Source organism: Bos taurus, chromosome 16 (assembly GCF_002263795.3).
Source record: "Bos taurus isolate L1 Dominette 01449 registration number 42190680 breed Hereford chromosome 16, ARS-UCD2.0, whole genome shotgun sequence".
Lineage (NCBI taxonomy): Eukaryota > Metazoa > Chordata > Mammalia > Artiodactyla > Bovidae > Bos > Bos taurus.
The window spans coordinates 63,858,700-63,881,034 of NC_037343.1; the positions used below are offsets into that span (position 1 = coordinate 63,858,700).

The following is a 22,335-nucleotide window of genomic DNA, read 5'->3' on the forward strand; positions in this document are numbered from 1 at the left end:
ATAAATGCACATTCTTTTCCGATTTTTTTGTGTTTTTCAGAGAAATCAACTTTTCAGTCATTGGTCGGTATGTGGACTATCTTGTAGAGGAACAGGGAGTGAAGAATGTCTTTGGTAAGTCATCTTTAGGGATTTCTCTACATATCTCGAGCTCAGTCCTTGGAAAGCAGATTACTAGCCTGGAGGTCACAGTAGTATTGTGTTATAGGTTATGGTTGAGCCTGGCTAAGCAGTGTAAGATTTGTGAATTTTTAGGTTCATCAATTTTAGACCTAAAAGATGATCAAGGGATTATCTAATTGGGTAGTGTGCTTGAAATCGGCCAGGAACTGGGACCCTTAACCAGAGCACTTGCACCTAGAGCAACAGACTATAAAGAGACTGTAAGGGACTAAAAATCGCTGTGCACTTGTGCAACTGGGGCAAATGATGAGCAATAAGATACAAAAAGGCAATGACCAGTGGCCACTTCTGAGGTGCTGGGAGCAAAAGCAGGGTGCTATACATGATGCCCGCATACAGCACACTGAGGGAGTGGGCAGACCACCTATGCCTCCTGCCCAACCCACGGACCCGCCCTCTTGTGACCCCTTTTAAGGACCGGCTTGCCACTCTGGGGAGCGAGCAAGGGTGCCTGTTTCTGCTTCTCCCTCCCTCCGGCCGCATCAGGAACGGCCATAAAGCCTTGCCTGAGATTCTCGTCTGGCCTCTTACCAATTTCTATTGATTAAAGAGTCCACGGACCCAGGTCTATAGACAGAGGTCGTTTTAGATCTGCAGTCCCCACCATTGTCTTTGTCAGTAAATGCCACTTAGGACCGCTGGGACACCCCGGTACTGGGTGGTATTGGTTTTCCTGCCATTAAACCCAAATAGAGAACTTGCCTGGCGTGTTCGGAGACTTGCCTGAAACCTGAGCAGTCATCTCTGTCTCCATTTAAAATACTTACTCTCTATCCCTGAAAACAAGGACAGATTTGTAATTACAAGTCATGCCTAACCTTCCTGGTCATTTTGATAAGATGAAGATGAACAAAAGACTGGGTCTGAAGTGAAGAATGGAAACATGGCATCACACCACTGGCTCCAGACTCTCCTCGGTGTGTCTCCGTGTCCCTTCCTCTTGAGCAGGGGTTTCTGCCCCTGCACTGCCAGCGTTGGTGCCGGAGGAATGACAGGTATCAGCTGGTCCCCATGACTGACTCTCTGTTTGGAACAGTGAACGGCACGACAGGAGAAGGCCTGTCCCTGAGCATCTCGGAGCGCTGCCAGGTCGCAGAGGAGTGGGTGACAAAGGGGAAGAACAAGTGAGTGGCTCCATCGAGATAAACACCCTTATCTGCCAGGGCGGCAGAGACCGTAGCTCTGTCTCAGATGACACAGCATTCCTGCCTTCCGGCCACAAGTCTGGCCCAAAGTCAGCTTGTGGAGAGAGGAACGCCCTTCCTTTCCATGTGGAAGGGCAGCAAGACACTCCCGGCTCTCAGAGATCCCATCAGGTAACCAGAAACTGCCTCTGGTCTGTTTACCAGGCCAGTCCCTTGCTGGGGGTGGGTTCCCTGTCCTTGGATCTGGGGCCGAGGGTCCTGGTGGTTGGCTGCTGGCCCTTCTGCTGAGCTGCTCAGCATCCTTCCCATCTCAGGGTGGGTCCTGTTGCTTCCATCACGTCTTGTCTCTGCACATGACTCCGCATGCTGTCTGTGGTGCTTCCTCTCATAGTCTTAGGGAGCTTTTTGCATCCTCTAAACTTCAGTGCAGTGATGGATTTTTGTCATAACACTCAATCATGCCCAGTGAAACCAATAGAACTGCATCGATTCAATAGGCGCAATGAACCAAGTTTGATTCGTTGTTACTTTGTGTATTATGCACTGTGCTGGCACTGGGGATATAAAACAGGATCTCTGCCCTCAGGTTGCTTACCATCCAGTGGAGATGTCAGACCATGAAAACTAACACTGATCCTTCTGATAAATAGTGTAAACAGGGATCAGAGGAGGGAGTGATTGACGATGCCTTAGATTGGAGGTAAGTCTCCAATCCTTAAATGGCTTTAGAGCACCTTGCCTGTGTGCTAAGTCGCTTTGGTTGTGTCCGACTCTGCAACTCTATGGACCATGGCCCACCAGGCTCCTCTGTCCATGGGATTCTCCAGGCAAGAATACTGGAGTGGGTTGCTGTGCCCTCCTGCAGGGGATATTCCTGACCCAGGGCCAAACCCCAGTCTCTTATATCTCCTGGATTGGCAGGCGGGTTCTTTAACACTAGCAGCACCTGAGAAGCCCTTGGAGCACTTCGGGCACTTTGAAATTGTACGCCAAATTTGAACGTCCACATAGGCATTTTCTGTCAGTTTTCAGCTAATTTTCAGTCCAATCCTGGGCCCCAAACAATTAAAGACCGTGGGTGGAGTGAGAAAACAGGAAGGCTAAGGGTAAACATTAAGAAAAGCACCAGAGGAAATTCCCTAGTTCCAGCAGTTTAGGAAGCTGTGCTTCTATTGCCGGGGGTGCAGCTTCGATCCCTGGTCAGGGAACTAAGATCCCATGTGCCTCCCAGCATGGTCAGAAAAGCAAGGCACCAGAAACAGGGGGATAGTAAAGTGGGCCCAGACAGAAAACACTCAGAAGGGTTGGAGGGAGATTAGGAGAGAGTCCTGTCACTGCAGGAAGCAAGGTCTTGTAGAGCGTCCAGAGAACGTGGGAATTAAGAGCAGGGCTTGAAGGCCAGACTGCCTGAGTCGGCTGCTGGCTCTGCCTCTCGGTAGCTCTGTGAGCTCAGGCTGGTCGTAAACGCCCTGTACTCTATCAGCCTGGAATGTTAATAGTACCCATCCTATAAGGTGGTGGTGAGGGTCCAAGAAGTGCCTGACACAGTGCTAAGGATTATATAAGAATTCACTGTAATTATTTGCTGTGGGTGCCATGTCCATTATAACATTTGTTATAACTGTTAGATGCTGTGAGAGTCGGCAGAATGGAGGATTGAGAAGGCAGGAAATAACCAGTGACCTCAGAGAGAGCAGAGCCCATCCGGTTCATTGTCACAGAAGCAGCTGCAGAGGGGGTAGAATGCAGCAGACCCCTGGAAGGGGGACCTGTAAGGGTAGTTTATTCTCACACTCAGAAAAACCTTTGCAGGTGGGGACTTCCCTGGTGGTCCAGTGGCTAAGACTCTGAACTCCCAATGCAGGGGCCCAGGTTCGATCCCCAGTCTGGAAACTAGATTGCACAGACTGCGACTAAGACCCAGCACAGAGAAATAAATTTTAAAAATACTTATTTTTTTAAATGTGCTGGGATGAAGGGAAGGAGAAAGGGAATAATGGATTAGAGAAGAGGAACCAAGATTAAAAGAAGGGTAGTTTATTTCTCTCAGAGTAGGAAAGTCTTAAACACATTTCCATGCTGAAAGGACAGTGCCATTGGAGAAGAGATAAAGAGAGTGGAGAACCGACGCCTTTGATGGAAGATCTCAGCGGGGCTTGAAATAAAACCAAATGTAGGTAGAGTAGCTCTAGGAGACAGTAAGAAGCTGGGAGGAACACTCAGAAGGGGACACTGCTAAGCACAGAGGTGAGGAGGAGGAAAAGGGAGTCTGTGCAGACTGCCTTTATCTTTGGTGCCTTGCAAGCGAGGAGCAAGGACATCTGCCAAGAAAAAGGGGTCGTGGGGTAGAATTTAGAGCTTGAGGTGAAAAGTCAAGACTTGGAGCAGCCTCTGCAGGGACTTGGAAAACGAAGTAAGTCATGGCGGCTAGAACACTTTGGGGAGTCTTTTCCTCCTGAATTGAGAAACTGCAAGTTTGTACTAAAGCCACAGAGTCAGCAGCCTGGTGGAGAGAAGGAAATGCATGATTGTTTTAACCTAAGCCAGGAGATGGGGTAGTAAAAGGTTTAAGGGAGTCACGCAGTAAAGCTGCTGGTGAGGGTAAAAAGCCAGCCACCTTTTCTCCTTTCAGAAATCTTCTGTTATCCTTTACAAATGCAAACCTGATCACAGGACTTCGCAGTGAGATCCCATTTTACCTAAGACAGCACAAGTCAAGGATGACGGGAGCGCTCAGTGCTCAGGCCTCAATGGGGATGACATGTCTCCATCCCGTGAGAGCGGCACGTGTGTCATTCAGAGTCCCTGGAAGACTCACCAGCATGACTGAATTACAGCTGAGTCTTACTGATCCTACCCACAGAGGACCAGTCTAAGTGTGGCTTCTTCCCCAGGGACCCTGTGGCACACATCCAAAGATGAACACTGGGGTCTCAGAGAAAACCTTTTCCATGGCCAAATCCTGAGGACTTTCAAGATAGGAAAAAACTTTTTGCAGCAAGTTCGTTTCTTATAGGACTGATTCCTGGATGTACGCCTTAAGGAACCTCTTTATTTTTATCTCCAACCCAAAATATCTCAGTTTTACACCTATCTGCATGTATACCGTCACCATCAAATGCAGAATCTCTAACAAGGCATAGTCAAAACAAGTCCTCAAGTGTTGATTAATCTGTTACTGCTTTCAAAATTCTATTGCTTCAGTTCAGCTCAGTCACTCAGTCGTGTCTGACTCTTTGTGGCCCCATGGACTGCAGCACGCCAGGCCTCCCTGTCCATCACCAACTTCCAGAGTTTACTTAAACTCATGTCCATTGAGTCAGTGATGCTATCCAATCATCTCATCTTCTGTCATCCCCTTCTCCTCCCGCCTTGAATCTTTCCCAGCATCTGGGTCTTTTCAAATGAGTCAGCTCTTCACATCAGGTGGCCGAAGTATTGGAGTTTTAGCTTCAACATCAGTCTATTGCTTGGTTGGATCTTAAATTATATTCCCTGGACTTTTTAAAAAATCCCTGATCAGGTTAATTATAAGTAGACCACAGTAGAATTCACTAGTCTTAAGAGTGAGATTAGCCAGATATTAGCTAACTGGTAAAACCAGCACAAACCAGAGTAGCACAGCCCTTTGTAAACCTCAAGTGATGCAACAGAGTTTTCTCTTTTGCAGGTTGGATCAGATAGTAATTCATGTGGGAGCCTTGAGCTTGAAGGAGTCACAAGAACTGGTATGTATGTGGGTCCATCTGGGAGAGACCAGTTGAGGGACCTCCATCTTTATGCTGGAGTTAAAGTCAGTATCACTTTTGCTAACTATTGGATGCTATGCTGGTGCATATAAGGTCTAGGACCTCAGGGAAGCCAGCACGGAGCTATGAAGAGAGCAGCCCAAGGTGATAACTGCTGTAGCAGAGCGTCAAATAGGAGACAGAGGCACCTATTCTATTGGGCAAAGTAAGGATGGGTATGGAGCTATCTGGCTTGCAGGTAAGGAACTTAACTTGAGCCAACCTCAGTTTTCTCTGGGAAGTAAAAGGCAAGACCATCTGCTGGGCCTAAAGGAGATGGAGTGAGTGTTCAGACATGAGAAGTGGTAAAAACTGAGAATGAATGCCTGGAGAATTGAAGAGAAAGTTCAGACAGAAGAAGCTTGCCCCCACCTGTGTTTATAGCAGCACTGTTCATGAGGTCGAGGCAACCTAGATGCCCGTGGATGGATGAATGGATAAAGAAAAGGTGGTATATAGTATATACATACAATGGAATATTATTCAATATTGAAGCAAATCCATCTTGTCACATGCTGCAGTATGGATGAACCTCCTTGAGGACATTGTGCTAAGTGAAGCACCCCAGTCACTAAAGGACAAATACTGTATTATTCCTCTTATGTTATGAGGTATCCAAAGTAGTCAAATCCACGTGAACAGAAATTAGAATGGTGGTTACTGGGGACTAGTGGGAGGGGGAAAGAAGAGTCGTTTAATGGGAATAGAGTTTGTTGTCTGAGAAAAAGCAGCAGGCTATAAAACAAAGACATACATTTATTTGAGATCTTGTTTTAAATAGAAGTATAGTTGATTTACAGTGTTGTGGTAGTTTCTGGTATACAGCAAAGTGATGCAGTTTTATATATACACACATACAGAGATACACACACACGCACACACACACACATCTAGATGAAGCAGTTATTACCTTCAGAATTCTATTGTTTGGTTGAACCTTAAATTTTATTCCCTGGACATTTACTTAAATCTCTGATTGGATTAATTTCAAATAGACCTTGGTAGAACTTAGTAGTCTTGAGATTGAGGTTACTTAGGTGTTAGCTGACTGTCAAACGAGCACAAACTACAGCCGGGCAGCCTGTCTGAGTCACTATAAACGTCAAGTGATGCAGCTGTGTTTTCTCTTTCGCAAATTGGATCAGACGTATATATAAATATAAAGAATATCTATTCAGATTCTTTTTCATTATAGATTATTACAAGATACTGATTATTACAAGTTCCCTGTGCCATACAGTAGTCCTTGTTGCTTATCTATTTTGTGGGAAGTAGTATGTATCTGTTAATTCAGCATGGATGGACCTGGAGAATATCATACTAAATGAAGTATGTCAAATTTGTATGTGGAATCTAAAAAAAATGATACCCAAATGAACTTATTTACAACACAGGAACAAACTCACAGACAATAGAAAACAAATTCATGGTTATTTGGGGTCTTAGAATTACAATTCAGGGAGCGCAGATTCCAGCAGCCACCAGAACAGTGCCCCTCTGGGAACCAAAAGGCAGGAGTTTTTAAAGGGAAACAGAGAAATACACTTAGTTTCCATAAGTTACTTGCCAAGAGCTCTGATTGGGAGGTCTATATCTTCTTTTTTTTTTTTTTCGGTTACAATTTATTGACTGGTCAAATGTGTCTCAGATACACAGATGATACCACCCTAAGGGCAGAAAGCAAAGAGAAACTAAAGAGTCTCTTGATGAAGGTGAAAAAAGAAAGTGAAAAAGCTGACTTAAAACTCAATATTCAAAAAACTAGAATCATGGCATCCAGTCCCATCAGTTCAGTTCAGTCGCTCAGTCGTGTGTGACTCTTTGCGACCCCATGAATTGCAGCACGCCAGGCCTCCCTGTCCATCACCAACTCCCGGGGTTCACCCAAACTCATGTCCATCAAGTCAGTGATGCCATCCAGCTATCTCATCCTCTGTCATCCCCTTCTCCTGCCTCCAATCCCTCCCAGCATCTGAGTCTTTTCCAATGAGTCAACTCTTCGCATGAGGTGGCCAAAATATTGGAGTTTCAGCTTTAACATCAGTCCTTCCAAAGAACACCCAGGACTGATCTCCTTTACTTCATGGCAAATAAATGGGGAAAAATAGAGACAGTGATAGACTGTATTTTCTTGGGCTCTAAAATCACTGCGGACAGTGACTTGCAACCAGGAAATTAAAAGATGCTTGCTCCTTGGAAGAAAAGCTATTACACACCTAGACAGCATATTAAAAAGCAGAGACATCACTTTGCAGACAAAGGTCCGTCTAGTCAAAGCTGTGGTTTTTCCAGTAGTCATGTATGGATGTGAGAGTTGGACCATAAAGAAGGCTGAGCACTGAAGAATTGATGCTTTCGAACTGTGGTCCTAGAGAAGACTCTTGAGAATCCCTTGGACAGCAAGGAGATCAAACCAGTCAATCCTAAAGGAAATCAACCCTGAATGTTCATTGGAAGGACTGTTGCTAAAGCTGAAGCTCCAACTCTTTAGTCACCCGATGCAAAAAGCCAATTCATTGGAAAAGACCCTGATGCTGGGAAAAATTGAAGACAGAAAGAGAAAGGGGTGACAGAGGATGAGATGATTGAATGCCATCATTGACTCGAATGGAGATAAGTCTGAGCAAACTCCGGGAGACAGTGAAGGACAGGGAAGCCTGCTGTGCTGCAGTCCATGAGGTCATAAAGAGTTGGACACGACTGAGGGACTAAACAAGTGTGTCTCACTTATTATCAGTAAAGGCACATTTCTGCACATTGCCCCAAGATGCCTTTCTTAACAGATAGCTGCTGCTGCTGCTTTTTTTTGTTTTTGTCAGCAGGGTCAGCACAGTTCACAATTTAACAGGATGGAGCCCTAAGGTACAAAATAAAGTTCCTATTGACAACTCCTTCCACAAGTTTCAGATTTGCAGGATGAATAAGTTCTATAGATGTTTCTTAACAATGTGAATATATTTAGCAGAACTGAACTGTACACTTAAAAATAGTTAAGATTTTTTTTTAAACCTCACTGTGCAGCTTGTATAATCTTAGTTCCCCACCCAAAGATTGAATGCAGGTCATAGCAATGAAATCCTGGAATCCTAAGCATCAGGCCACCAGTGAATTCCCAGTGTTGCATTTTTCTAAGTCACAATTTTGAAAAATAAATTTAAAGTAATTAAATTTTTTTAAAGGGATTGCCCTAGTGGTGCTAAAAACCAACTAAAGTTGTAAGTCTTCAGTTTGTCCCATCACCACTCAACACAGCTGTGGAAATTTTCTTCTAGGTACACTCTTCAGTTAGAACATAGGAACAAAAATGCAGAGTTACATTGCTTTGGGTTTAGAGGTGAGCAGGTTAGGTGGAGTAAAACTGTGGTGAGGGAGGAAAGAGTTGAAAGTTGCTAGCAGAAAAGTAAATGGTGTGGTGATTTTGAAGCCTTTGTGAATGGAGTAAGTAAAGAAAGCCCAGAGGTATCGTAGACTGGACTGCTGTCAGTTAACTGTTGACTGAAAAAAATGTGCAGTCTAAAAGGCAAGAATTATATTTTAATCAGCGTCCTTAACTAAGGACTGGGGCCTGGGGTACAGCCACTCAGCTAGCTCTGAGGGACTGTTCCAAAGAGGCAAGGGAAGAATCTGCATATGTAGGAGTTTCTGGCTGAAAAAAACAAAAATAAACCATGTAGTTGAACATCAAAAGATTATGCTACTGCTAAGTTGCTTCAGTCGTGTCCGACTCTGTGCGACCCCATAGACGGCAGCCCACCAGGCTCCCCCATCCCTGGGATTCTCCAGGCAAGAACACTGGAGTGGGTTGCCATTTCCTTCTCCAATGCATGAAAGTGAAAAGCGAAAGTGAAGTCGCTCAGTCGTGTCTGACTCTAGCGATCCCATGGACTGCAGCCTACCAGGCTCCTCCGTCCATGGGATTTTCCAGGCAAAAGTACTGGAGTGGGGTGCCATTGCCTTCTCCCAAAAGACTATAGCTTATCACAAAAATACATTTCAAGTTAATTACTTTAGTGCTTTTCTTTGTATGGGAAAGTGCATGCAGGCTTATCGAAACCATTCCTTTGATATGCATGTTTTTCTCCATCCTGAGTTCTCCTCAGGGCACACTGACCTGGTGGCTGCAGCAGCTGATGGCAGTTTGGCCGAAACACTGTTTACTGAAATGGCAGAGACATTGTCCACATAACTTTGATGCTTTAATTCCAGGGAGCACAATGACCCGATCTAACTCCAGCATCTTCTTGTGGGTTTTGTTTGATCGAGAAGGAAATGGCAACCCACTCCAGTGTTCTTGCCTGGAGAATCCCAGGGATGGGGGAGCCTGGTGGGCTGCCGTCCATGGGGTTGCACAGAGTCGGACACGACTGAAGCAACTTAGCAGCAGCGGCAGCAGCATGAATGCAAAATCGCTTCAGTTGTGTCCGACTCTTTGCGACTCCATGGACTGTAGCCTGCCAGACTTCCCTGTCCGTGGGATTCTCCAGGCAAAAATACTTGAGTGGGTTGCCGGGCCCTCCTTCAGGGGAATCTTCCTGGCCCAGGGATCCAACCCATGTCTCCTGCGTCTCCTGCATTGACAGGTGGATTCTTTACCACCAGCGCCACCTGGGAAGCCCTGTTTGATTCTATTTCCTGTTATTTGAATGAATTAATTAAGTTTTTATTTGTCTATTTATTTATTTTGGCCTTGATGTGGTATTTGGGATCTTAGTTCCCTTACTACAAATTGAACCCGTGCCCCCTACAGTGGAAGCCCAGAGTCTTAACCATTGGACTGTTGGAGAAATGCCGATTAACTGAATTTAGAAATGGGATGCATACTGTATACTTGCAAAACTGCAATTCAACACTCTTAGGCAAGCCACAAGTGAAGGCATTACTAAATGATTGCTTAGTAAGCCTAGAATCTGAACTTGAAAACTTAATTTATTCTTTTTGATTTGTTGTTCCTACAGTCAGTCTTTCAAGTAAGGTAGTGTAGTGGAGGAAATCTTTTTTCTCCCCCTTCTCCTTTCAATTGCCGTTTTCTCCGATGGAAGAGGTGTTAGTTAGCTCAGTCATGTCTGACTCTTTGAGACTCCATGGACTGTAGCCCACCAGGCTCCTCTGTCCATGAGATTCTCCAGGCAAGAACACTGGAGTGAGCGGCCATTCTCTTTTCCAGGGGATCTTCCCAACCCAGGGACCGAACCTGGGTCTCGTAAATTTTAAAATATTGTCATATCATGACATGAGAGCCAATGTTGTTCATTGGACTCAATACTAGAATAATATAAAGATAATCTTAGCATAAAGATTAATCCCCTGCCGTGGGATAATCTTGCCAAAGAGACAGTGATATTGGCATCTGCTTAGTCATAAGTCTCCACTGGATGATGCCTGAATGGGCCCTGCCATCAACTATCTATGAAGTGGTTTTTGTCCTTCCTTTCAGCTAAGGTTACCCCACTACTCTTGTCCTAAACAGTGTACTGAATGATTCAAATATATCTCATTTCAATCCTTTATTAATAAAATTCTGTCCAATGTCCTTGACTGGTCTTTAGACTGTATTCCAGTCTCTTTTTGACTCTTCTGCTTTACTTCTGCAGAAAGTTAATCACATCTATTAGATACAGATATCCATAGTTAATGTGATGCCCCTTTTAGGTAATGGGGCATGTTTCACACATCTACTGGGTACTGGGTACTTGCTATGTGTTCAGCACCATGACTGATCTGAACACAAGAGTCAATAAGATCTGACATCCTACCCTCAGGGAATTAACTCTAGTTGGAGACCAGTAACCATATGCAACTATCTTACAGTGTGGTAGGCTTAGGTACTCTACTCGAAATACATACAAAAAAAGTTATGAGGGCTCAGTGGGAAGAAATGTTCATTTTTGATGAGATAATGTGAGAAAACATCAGAAGAGTAGCACTCTATCTTCTGTGATGTGTATTATCTTTCTACTCAAACTTTCCCAACTGCCTTGCTGAAACCATTGTGGCATTTCAGGATGGCGTGAAGGGTACTCCGAAGAGCTCCAGTTCTTTATGTCTCAGTGCAGAAAGATTTCAGCAAGAGGCAAAATGATAGCTAAGAAGTGATTTATTCGAATAGGATGCTTGTGAGGCTTACACAAGAGAGTGGGCGAGAGATTACCGGGCTATAGTTTTATAATCAGAAGAGAAGTGGGGAGGGGGAGAAGACCTTCTTTGTCTTTCTTGAATAGACATCATGCTTCCAACATCAGTTCCTCCTTCAGGTTGGGCAGGGGAGTTTTTTTATCCCTTCATGGTCAAGCTAGGTACACAAATTATTGTTTTTCATGGGTGCAAAGAGTGTGTCCTAACAACTGAGCTCACTGGGCATGGCGTAGGTCTTAGGATTGTTGTTATTCAGTTGCTCAGTCGTGTCCAGCTCTTTCCTATTGTTGCAATTGTTTTATTGTTTGGGTCATGTCTCATGCTTCTGCTGCAAAGCAAGCATGCTTGGTTTTGTGGACAAGCAAACCTGCTTTCTGGAGTAATCATTAACTTACAGAGGTCTCCCATTTTTTGTCTACTTATAATGCACTAGTGGCATTAACTATTTAGTCACCTGCTTTGTCCCTTTTACCCTGTCCCTAACATTTCCAATCTGTAATATAAATTTTGAAATGTGACTATTGTATCTTTGGAGAGGAAAGTCGGTGTTATCCAACGGGCTGAACACTGGAAGAGCAACGACATTTGCTAGTTTCTCTATCATGAACAGTTATAGTTTATCAAAACAAACTGCTCATGTCTCCATAGCAAGTTTTTTTTTTGTAGTGACAAAGCCTTGGAAGGTTCAAGTTAAATAACACAGCTCACCTCCTCCAAAGGTCTCTACTTTGCAACCTGGGATTTTCCTGGTAATGACATTATTAAATATGGCTAATTTCCCACTCTAGTGGTACATCAGCTGGCAAATTTGAAAAGTCTGTTGTTAACCTCTAGTATCTAAGTTAGAGGTGAATATAATAAATCTCTTACTCAGGAGAGTTGTGATATTGTGATTTATAACAAGAAATAGATTGAATTGGCCAAAAAAGCATTTGGTTTTTTCCATAAGATCTTATGTATTTGGTTTTTGTCCCATTTCTGGCACAGAGCCCCTAAAACTCTTGGAATTCCCAGAGATGAGAACAATAAAAGTGTCTCTTGTTATGTTAATGAGGTGATTTTTGGAAAGCACTTAAGGTTGGGAGCTGGTTGCCAAGAACACCAAGCCAGTGAATTAAGGGGTTGGAATTTTCATTCTCAGCTCTGTCCCTGCAGGGAGGGAAAGGGGCTGGAATTTGAACCAGTCACCAATGGCCAATGATATAACCAATAATGCGTATGTAGTAAAACCTCATTAAATACACCAAAGGATGGATTTCTAGTTTGGTGAACATGTAGAGATTTGGGGAGGATGTGGGAGATGTCCACTGGGAGACAATGTGGAAGTTTTGTGCCCTACCCGCCCCTTGCCCTGTGCAACTCTTTGATCTGGCTGTTCCTGAGTCATATCCTACTTTATATATATATAAAGTAGACAGTGGTCTCCTCAGTCGTTTCTCTGAGTTCTGTGAGCCACCTTAGCAAATTATTTGATCTTTGGAGGGGGCATTGACACCTCCAGTCTACAGCCCGTAGGTCAGGAGCACAGGATAACATGGCATTTGATGTGAGGGTGGTATTCTTGCCTGGAGAATCCCCGTGGACAGAGGTGGCTGGCGGGCTACAGTTCATGGGGTCACAAAGGGTTGGTCCTGAATGAGCAACTAAGCACAGGAGGCTGGTCTTATGGGACTGAGTCCTTAACTCGTGGAAGCTGACTCCATCTCCAGATAGACAGTGTCAGAGTTGACTTGAATTGTAGGAAACCCAGCTGGTGTTTGAGAATTGCTTGTTGGTGTGGAGAAACCCCCACACTCACCCACACTGGAACTGTGACCAATGGTCTTTCTTCTTTTAAAGGCCCAACATGCAGCAGAAATAGGAGCCGACGGCATCGCTGTCATCGCACCTTTCTTTCTCAAGCCATGGAACAAAGGTAGGTAGATAGGTCTAAACACACAATGCCACACATGTTCCATTTCTTTATGCCGTCGTTCCAAATGCTTGTATTTAACTCATGAAAGTAAAGTCCTATGAACTGCCGTGAAGGGTCTCACGGCATGAAACTGCCATGGCATAGTTCTCCGGAATTTTCAGACTTCCTGGATCCACAGGAGAAAAGACTCCATCAAAGGACTTTGGCTCTTTTGCCAAGTAATCTGATTAGGTCATTCACCAAGCCTGGGGTCAACCTACAGGTGCCTGTGTTTGGGTCAGGTGTCCACTTCTTGTCCAATCCGTTGTGTAGAGTCAGAGTTACATGGCAAAGCGTGAGACCATTTTTCTCCAAAAAAAAAAAAGAGGAATATAAGTGATGGGCATTTTGAGACTACATGTACTATTCAAGTGAGTCAGATGAACTGGAAAAAAGATTTCACAGAAATATCCATTGCTTTCAAAATATCAAGTTCTTGTTTTCTCTATGGAAACTATTTGTGGTTTCCAAGTGTACTGAGTCCTTTTAATTCTTTTGATTAGCAAAAATACAATACAAATGTAAAAGGATTAAAAACACAAGATGTTATTTGCATGCAGTTAAATAAATATTTATTGGTAGAGAGAAAATAGTTGTTAATATAGATAAATAATTTAAATATTACAATTCAGAAATTTAGAATGAATATTTTAAAAGTTTTTTAACATGGTTTTTCATTTTTCTTGCATAAATACTTTACATAAAAGACAAAAAAAAATAATGCATAATTTCGTCAGAAATATTTATCATAGATAAAAAACATTTATCACAGCATTCAGATGAAGTACGTTGGATTCCTTTTCCCACTATTCAGTGGCATCCAAGTGTAAGCAGTCTTGCTGGATTTGTTTATCATAAATATCTATATAAACAGCAGTGAAATTGTTGTTGAAGCTCAAATTGGAGGATGTAGGAAACCCCAGTTCTTCAGTAAACCAAACTGAACTCTCTTCTGAAAAATATAAATTTCTCTCCAAAGGGGAAAAGTACCAAACTCTGGTTGAAATGTGCCATTACTTTCATGTCTTCCCATTTTGAGCAGATGTTGTTTTATCTTTTTGTTGTAGGATTTTCTCAATTACAACTTTATTCTGATGCTAATGCAAAGTCTTTACTATTCACTGATCACACTTAGCCTGCTGGGTAAGAGGAAGAGGATCCTGTTTGATGGGCTCCTGGTTTTTGTAAGAGTATTTCATGACTTCTCTTAGTATGTGGGAAGATTTGCACCAGTTTTTTGTTAGTATTTTAGTATAGTAGGAAAGTGAACCTCTTATTTTGGCCCTTCTGGAGAGAGGAAAACAAAACTTTGCATGAAGTGAATTGCAGTAGCAATCTCAGAGATAGTAAGCATGGTCAAGAATTTTCAGCCTCCGAAATAGATGGTTGCATGTCACTCGGTGGCTCGTTTTTCCCTGGGGAAAGGCAGTTTTACACCTGTTCACACCATGACTTTTCCTGCTGTTCTTTCAGATGTCCTAATTAATTTCCTAAAAGAAGTGGCTGCTGCTGCCCCTGCATTGCCGTTTTACTACTATCACATCCCTGCCTTGACCGGGGTGAAGAGTAAGTACTGCCTCTTTCCACGTTTCCCTCCCTTTAGCCCTCACGTTGTACCCTATTTCACTAAGAAACTCCCACACTCCATCCCATCCCACCCCACCCCATGTCACAAAAGCACAAGACTATTGACTGAGATAGTTCCAACTGCTCCAAAATAAGTCACTCATCAAAACTAAGGCAGCCTGGGACTGCCCTGGTGGTCCAGTGGTTGAGAATCTGCCTTCTAAAGCAGGGGACGTGGGTTCTGTCCCTTTTAGGGAATTAAGATCCAACATGCCACTAGGCAGCTAAGCCCATGCACCGCAACTAGAGTCTGGGAGCCGCAATACCCAGCACGGCTGGGGGAGAATAAAATGTCCGTCCTTATCAGTCATCTGCACTACCTTAAATGGAATATTTTAAGTATGAAAGACACGTTGGCCCCTAGGCACTTCTAGCAGACGCCTTGTGTCTATGTCACACACCCCTCCTTCTTACATGGGAAGATACAGCTAGCAAACCCCACTAGGACAGTCGGCTTTGTACCCTACCACATACTCGGTGCCTGGCACACAGGAAGGTACTCTGATCTCTTCTCACTTTTCTTCTAGCTTTTCTGTCATCATTATCGTACTTCTCCAGCGTGAAGACTGTTACAGATAGATGAAATTTCTTAGGAGGCTATTTTTAAAATTCTGCTCCTTTTAACTTCTTTAAAAGAAAACACTGAAGTTGCACTTTATAAATATCCATCTATTGTTCAAGGAACAGAAGATTTAGATCTATAATTTGACAAGTACAGACGAACGAGGAGGCAAGGGCAAGTGGTTATGTTCAATCTGCAGCCAGTTGCAGCTGAGAGCAGCTCCTGGCAGCTCCGTGCAGATGTATGGGGCTAGATGGGGTGTCCTCTGATACTTCCCGGGGGTGTACAGGTGAACAAGATGTTTATTGCTTTGAACAGTTCGTGCTGAGGAACTGTTGGATGGGATTCAGGATAAGATCCCCAGCTTCCAAGGGCTGAAATTCAGTGACACGGATCTCTTAGACTTCGGGCAGTGTGTGGATCAGAATCGCCAGCGACAGTTTGCTTTCCTTTTTGGGGTGGATGAGGTAAGTCACCTCCTGGCATGTCCCAGCTGGTTAGTTTCCCTCCCAAACAATTGATGTAGCTGCTTATACAGTAGCAACTCTTTTTCTTTTTCATCATAGTAATTATGTTCTTTGTTTCTGTTTTTTTTTTAATTTTAAATGTTTATTTGCTATTTATACCTTAATAAAACTGAAAAAAGTCTATCATAGCCTCATGATGAGGTTTTTGCCATAATCTGTTAGAAGCAAGTTATTGGTCCCACCCACTCTCAGGGAAAGGGACATATTTAGGGGGTAACAGTAACAAACGGAGATCATGTAGGCCATCTTAGAATTCTGTCCATTATAATAAAATAACTCAATAGGTTACTGAACAGTATTTGTATTATTGGCTAACAGCAATTTGGATGTCACTCTCTAGCATGGGGAACTAGGGTAATGGGCAGAAAACTGCTTTATGTGACTATTCCTTGCAAACACTGCACACATTTATTGATAAAAGTTATAAGAATATATAGTAAAAAAAAAAAAAACTGTCATTAAGCAGAAGTTGAATGTAATTATGTAGAGTATGTTCAATGATGTTTATATTTTACAAAGTATATATTTTTATCTGTCAAAACATAATGGAAGAAAATCTTTGTTTCTGATCAGCAACTGTTAAGTGCTCTGGTGATGGGAGCAACTGGAGCGGTGGGCAGGTAAGCAGGACTCGTTTTCCCCAGTGATTATAACTGTAAAATCCGCCCCGCCCCCCCCGCCCCAGGGCCATTTGTCACCTGAGTAGTTGTATTTCTTGCATGTAAACCTTTTCTAAGAGAAGTTGCCCTTCTTTGCCACATTCTCAGTGAAAATGAATTAAGTAGTGCTTAGCACTTTGGTGGGCTTCCCTGGTAGCTCAGATGGTAAAGAAGCTCTAACTCTACCAACAGTATCTTAGACTAATCACTGGATTCTTAGAGTAACCAGCAAGGCAGGAGGTTCTTGAAATTCAGAACAAGAATGTTTTCCCAGTTTCTCATACAATAACTCAGATCAAAGAAGTTTTATCTTGTTGTACTGGGAACAGCAAGTTCTTACCTCCTCCTCCTCTAATGCAGGAGACCTGGGTTTGATTCCTGCGTTGGGAAGATCCCCTGGAGAAGGGAATGGCAACCCACTCCAGTATTCTTGCCTGGAGAATTCCTTGGAAAGAGGACCTGACGGGCTACAGTCCATGGGGTCGTAAAGAGGCGGACATGACTGAAGGACTAACCTTCACGTAACACTTTGTTAGTGACTCAGTCGTTGTTTTACGAAGCAGCTGTTGCAGTTAGAGGTGAGACACACAAGCTGAAAGTGTGCATAGAACTTCTTTGTCAGAAATTACTTGGTTACAAATCACAGAAAACTCTTCAAACTAGCTTATGTGAAAGAAGGTAAGTTATTGTAAAATACTGAGAAATTTCATCCACCCCAAGGGGAGGGAGTGCAGTGAGGTCTCAGAGAAGATGAGAACCCAAAACTGCAAAGCTCTCAACTGCAGACTGTTCTCCATCTGTGGTCTTTGGACGTATCTCTATCTCCCTTCTCTCCAGACGGGCTTTCTCTGCTTCAGCATGTGTGTGGCCAGTCATGGTGCCTGATTGGGGCATCTCAGGCTGTCACTAGATAGCACTGCCAAGTCAGATGTCCACCTAAAGCCCAATCAGTTGCAACTGGGAGGGCAGAATCATGTGGCCCGATGTCTACTCAGCAAAAGGCCCTGGGACATTCGATTGAGCATGTCCACTGCACATGTTAACCTAATTCATTAGAAATGTGCCTGCAAGCAGATTGAACTATTTCTATTAACTAAAAGTGTATTTTTCCCCCTGTGGGAAAAGTACAGGGGAAGCAAAGTGAAAACTCATAGTATATCTTGGTGAGCATGCCTTTGATGAAGAGTAGTTGAGTTGGATAATCTTAATGGCTCATTCATCGAGCCAGGATGCCTGAAACAACCATTGTCACACAGGCCATTTATACTGAGGAAGCCTGAATGCCTGGATCTGCTGACCATGGAAGTTCTTTTTAGACTTTTTTTTTTTTTCTGACCTTCATACTAGGCATTTTTATTCTGTCAACATAATCTGAAGGCAAAGTACATTTGGTTACAGTTCATTTCTTCTTAATCATGATCAACATTCCAAGACCCCTGAGACCTTCATGTAACATATTGTGAACTCCAGTGTTTCACGTCTGCAAGTAACTTACCTCAGCAATTATATTTTATTCTTCCCTATTTTATTACTGGGAGAAAATATGAACTTCACAGTCTTGGAATCCCTTGTATGGACTCCAGGGACTACATGTTTGAAGTACCAACAATATGCTGTTCCCAGTACAAAAAGATAAAACCCTTCTCTGATCCTGAGTTACTGTATGAGAAGCTGGGAAAACATCCTTGTTCTGAATTTCAAGAAACGCCTGCCTTGCTGGTTTCTCTAAGAATCCAGTGATTAGTCTAAGGTACTATTGGTAGAGTTAGAGTTTCTTTTTTAAGATGGCAAGAACATCTTATCAGATCAAATAACTCTCATCTCTGTTTTTGTTGAAGTGTGATAGAAGGCGGTACAAAGGGAAGGAAAACCTTCTTGACAACTCTGTAGCCTTTCTTTGAGGCATAGCATCTTCACGGCGAAATGGAGACCACATCTCCCTCACAGGATTTTGGGAGGATCAGACATGGTTTATGTCAGGCAGTGAAATATAATAGTCAATGAGAGGTCTCTCATATTATTATTATAATCAGTATTCATATTATTATTAGAAACTAGTCTCTAGGTAGCATGTAACCTGACAAAGAACTGAGGTAATCTGCTAGGATTTTCCCCTTTTACTGTGGTGCTCCATTCACCCTGTTCCTCAGCTTAAGGTTTCTAGGATGTACTTTAGACATTGCATTTTATCCACAGTTCTTTTCTTTTTTTTTAAATCCACAGTTCTTATCTAGCATTGCACCTCTGTGTGTGCCCTGGGTCAGGTGTTGCCCTCAGTCACTCTTTGCCAAATATACCTCTGTCTTTCACTTTTTTCCAACTCTACCCTTTTTGTATTTTTCCTCCCTTTTCTTCATTCCCTTTAGTGTTCTCTGCCTCCTCTGCACTGCTTAGTATTGCTGGAAAATTCAGAACTAAAGACACCTGATGCTTTAATAGATTAGGGCCCAAAAATAGGCTTCTGGAAGGCTTGGTATATTTTTCCCTTTTAAGCTTCAGAGGGGTTTGCAGAGCTGGGTCTTCCCGCTGAGTTACTGACCTTACAGTATGTGCTGTTTTCTCTTTCTAGTACCTATAACTACCTGGGAAAAAAGACAAAGCAGATGTTGGAGGCTTTTGAACGAAAGGACTTCTCTTCAGCTCTGAACCATCAGGTTAGCTTTCTTTTTCCCTCCTTAGAAATCACAGCCTTTTTTCTTTCCCACTTGAGAATTCTTATTCTCTCTCATCAGCATTCCTACCATGCCTGTCCTCTTTAAAATTGCCCAGCTGCTTCTTTCTGTATTTCCTGTCTTTTTTTTTTGTTTAAAACCAAATCTGCCCCATTGTCCACACTCCCTACATGTCTAATCAGGACAGGCCCCATACGGGAATGACTCCTTTCTGTTCCTCCTAGAAATGATCTTATTTTTAATCTACACTCAAAGTGTTTTTATGACTGTGAAATAATAGTGATGGGTTTCTGGGTAAGTGACCACATGCCATGCCCTTGAGAACTTGACACTTGAGTCACCAGAGTATATAAAGAAACTATGAAGCTGGTGACCCAAAAACAGGAGACTTTATCCAAAATCAGAGCAGGTCAGTCTCCTTTGCCCTGGAAATGTTGCTGAGAACTTTATCACCAGGCAGGAAACAAGAGCTAAGTAGGTGATGCAAAGGAAGACACCAACTTTGAAACAGGAAGAGAAAAGCATCAGAAACTGGTGTGTCTTAGGGAAGACCCCTGGGGGAAATGGTGGCTGCTGTTAATGTTACAGGGAGGACAGCCTCGCTGTCTAGAAAAGGAAGAGCCTCACCAAAGGCTAGAACCAGTCACAGCAGCTGGTAGTGTGTATACTTTAGGTAAACAGAATAAGGTGGAAAGAAAGAGTCAGCACAACAGAGTAACTTCTGGAGGCCCTGAGAGGTCTAGGAACTTTCAGGATCATAGAAGTGACCAAGAGGAGTAGCCAAAAAAAAAAAAATGGGTGGGAATGAAAGGCATAAGCAAGATCAGAGCAGGTGGTTGGTTCCAGTAAGCTCAGATAAGGGATCTTTAGAATAGGACAGGCCACCATCCTGTCCTAAGAATGGACTCATTGGAAAAGACACTGATGCTGGGCAAGATTGAAAGCAGGAGGAGAAGGGAAGGCCAGAAGATGAGATGGTTAGAAGGCATCACCGACTTGATGGACATAAGTGTGAGCAAGTTCCGAGAGTTGGTGATGGACAGGGAAGCCTGGCGTGCTGCAGTCCATGGGGTTGCAAAGAGTCGGACATGACTGAGCAACTGAACTGAACTGAACTGGCCACCATCAGGGCAAATCAGGAATTACAGAGCAGAAGCCACAAAGCATCCTGAGGGTTAGAGGGGGTGACCTGAGCTCTAACCAAGAAGAGAACAGGAAGAAGCAGTTGCCAAGAGTGATTAAATACGTCCCTCCTGGGACTTCCCTGGTGGCCCATTCCTTAGGAATCTACCTTGAAACACAGGGGGCGTGGATTAGATCCCTGGTTGGGGAACTAAGATCCCACATGCCACAGAGCAACTAAACCTTCGTGCTGCAACTGCTGAGCCCATACCACAGGGAAAGAGCCAAAGATGCAAACAAGACCCTGCATGCTGCAACTCAGACCCAACGCAGCCAAATTAATTAGTTAATTTAAAAAAATACATCCTTAGCCTTTAGCCCTGAACGTTGAGCCAGCCTAAATCTACTTCCTACTTAAAGTTTAAAACAGCTTATTTAATATTCATCTTTGTTCAGCCTCAGACCAGGTGAGGCTGAAAGCGGGAACACCGTAAGGACTTAGGAGGCTATGTCACCTAGATTAAGCATTGGCAGGACGTTGGTTTTAAACTAAGGCATGAAGTCTGAATTGTGCAGAATCATGCCATCTCTTTTCATTTATAATTTTCTTCTTCCAAAGTTTCCCAGAAAAAAAAGTATTTTTGAAAATTTCAACCTGTTCTGAGCTGAATGGAGGGAAAATCATAGAATGGCATGAAATGGATGCAAGATGGACCCTTCCATTTAGTGGTTTCTTTTATGGGTTGACTCAGCTTCCATCTCCATCCCATTTTTTCTTTTAGTCCTACTCAAATAAATCATCTCACTTAAAACATTATTGGGAAGGAGTTTAGTTCATCACATTCTATTTTTTCTTACAGAAAGCCAGTGTGAGTGGGTCTCATTTACTTATTTGTTAATATACCAAGGGCTGAACTGAATACTTGATTTCAGTAAAGCTGGTCTCTGCCCTAAAGGAGTTTGTAGTCAAGTGAAGAAACAAACAAGTAAAAACTTAGGGCTAAACTTACTCATTCTCATAGACTTAAATGCCACCCATTATATTTACAAAGTGAAATAATGCATATACAAAGCTATTCCTTATAACATTGTTTATAATAGCACAAGATGGAAACAGCTCACATATCCACCCAAGGAGATGGTTAAATACCTTGTTGTTTAGTCAGTCTTTTATGACGCCATGGACTTCTCTGTCCATAGGGTTTTCCAGGCAAGAATACTGGAGTAGGTTGCCATTCTCTCCTCCAGAGGATCTTTCTGACCCGGGGATCGAGCCCATGTCTCCTGCATTGGCAGGTGGCTTCTTTACCGCTGAGCCACCTGGGAAGCCCAGAAGACAGCTGGGCACAGCCTAAAGGGAAAGGTCCCACCGCTGTGTTTGAGTTTTTTAATGGATCTATTTACAGCCCTTTAAAAGTTTTATATGCACAGATGTGAAGAGATCTCTATGATATATTAAGTGTAAGAAAAAAACAACAACAAAGAGACTTTTGGGGTTTTTTGTTTTTTTATATATTTAATTTTATTATGAGTAGCTAACATTATTAATGAATGGTTTGATTAAATTATTTCCACTGAGCACCAAGCTAAGACAAAGTTGGATAGTGTGATAGGAAATAAAAGCTTAGAAGAGAAGCAAAGTAGAGACTTTTGAACGTAATGTGCCGTAGTTTGTCAGGAAAAAAAGAACATATGCATATACATTCTTGGTATTCAAATTTTAATCTGCATTGAATTTTTTGTTGCTTGTATACAATTGATTAAGGGCTTCCCAGGTGCCACATTCTAATGCTAAAGCACATTCTAATGCTAAAGAATCCACCTTGCAATGCAGGAGATGCAAGAGACACTGGTTCAGTCCCTGGGTGGGGAAGATCCCCTTTAGTAGGAAATGGCAACCCACTTTAGTATTCTTGCCTGGAAGAATTCCCATGGATAGAGGCACCTGCCAACCTACAGTCCATG

The 22,335-nt window shown here is 43.0% G+C and overlaps 1 protein-coding gene across 3 annotated transcripts in view; it reads left to right on the forward strand.

The window, feature by feature from the left end:
• NPL (N-acetylneuraminate pyruvate lyase) overlaps nt 1-22,335 on the forward strand; it is a 40,160-nt gene that overhangs the window by 10,915 nt on the left and 6,910 nt on the right. For 2 of the 3 annotated variants that reach the window (XM_015475252.3, NM_001045978.1), the window contains 8 exon segments: nt 41-114; nt 1,220-1,307; nt 4,999-5,056; nt 13,088-13,163; nt 14,676-14,768; nt 15,709-15,857; nt 16,491-16,537; nt 19,146-19,230. In XM_015475252.3, the coding sequence (XP_015330738.1) occupies nt 41-114; nt 1,220-1,307; nt 4,999-5,056; nt 13,088-13,163; nt 14,676-14,768; nt 15,709-15,857; nt 16,491-16,537; nt 19,146-19,230 (670 nt within the window). 3 annotated transcript variants of the gene reach the window in all.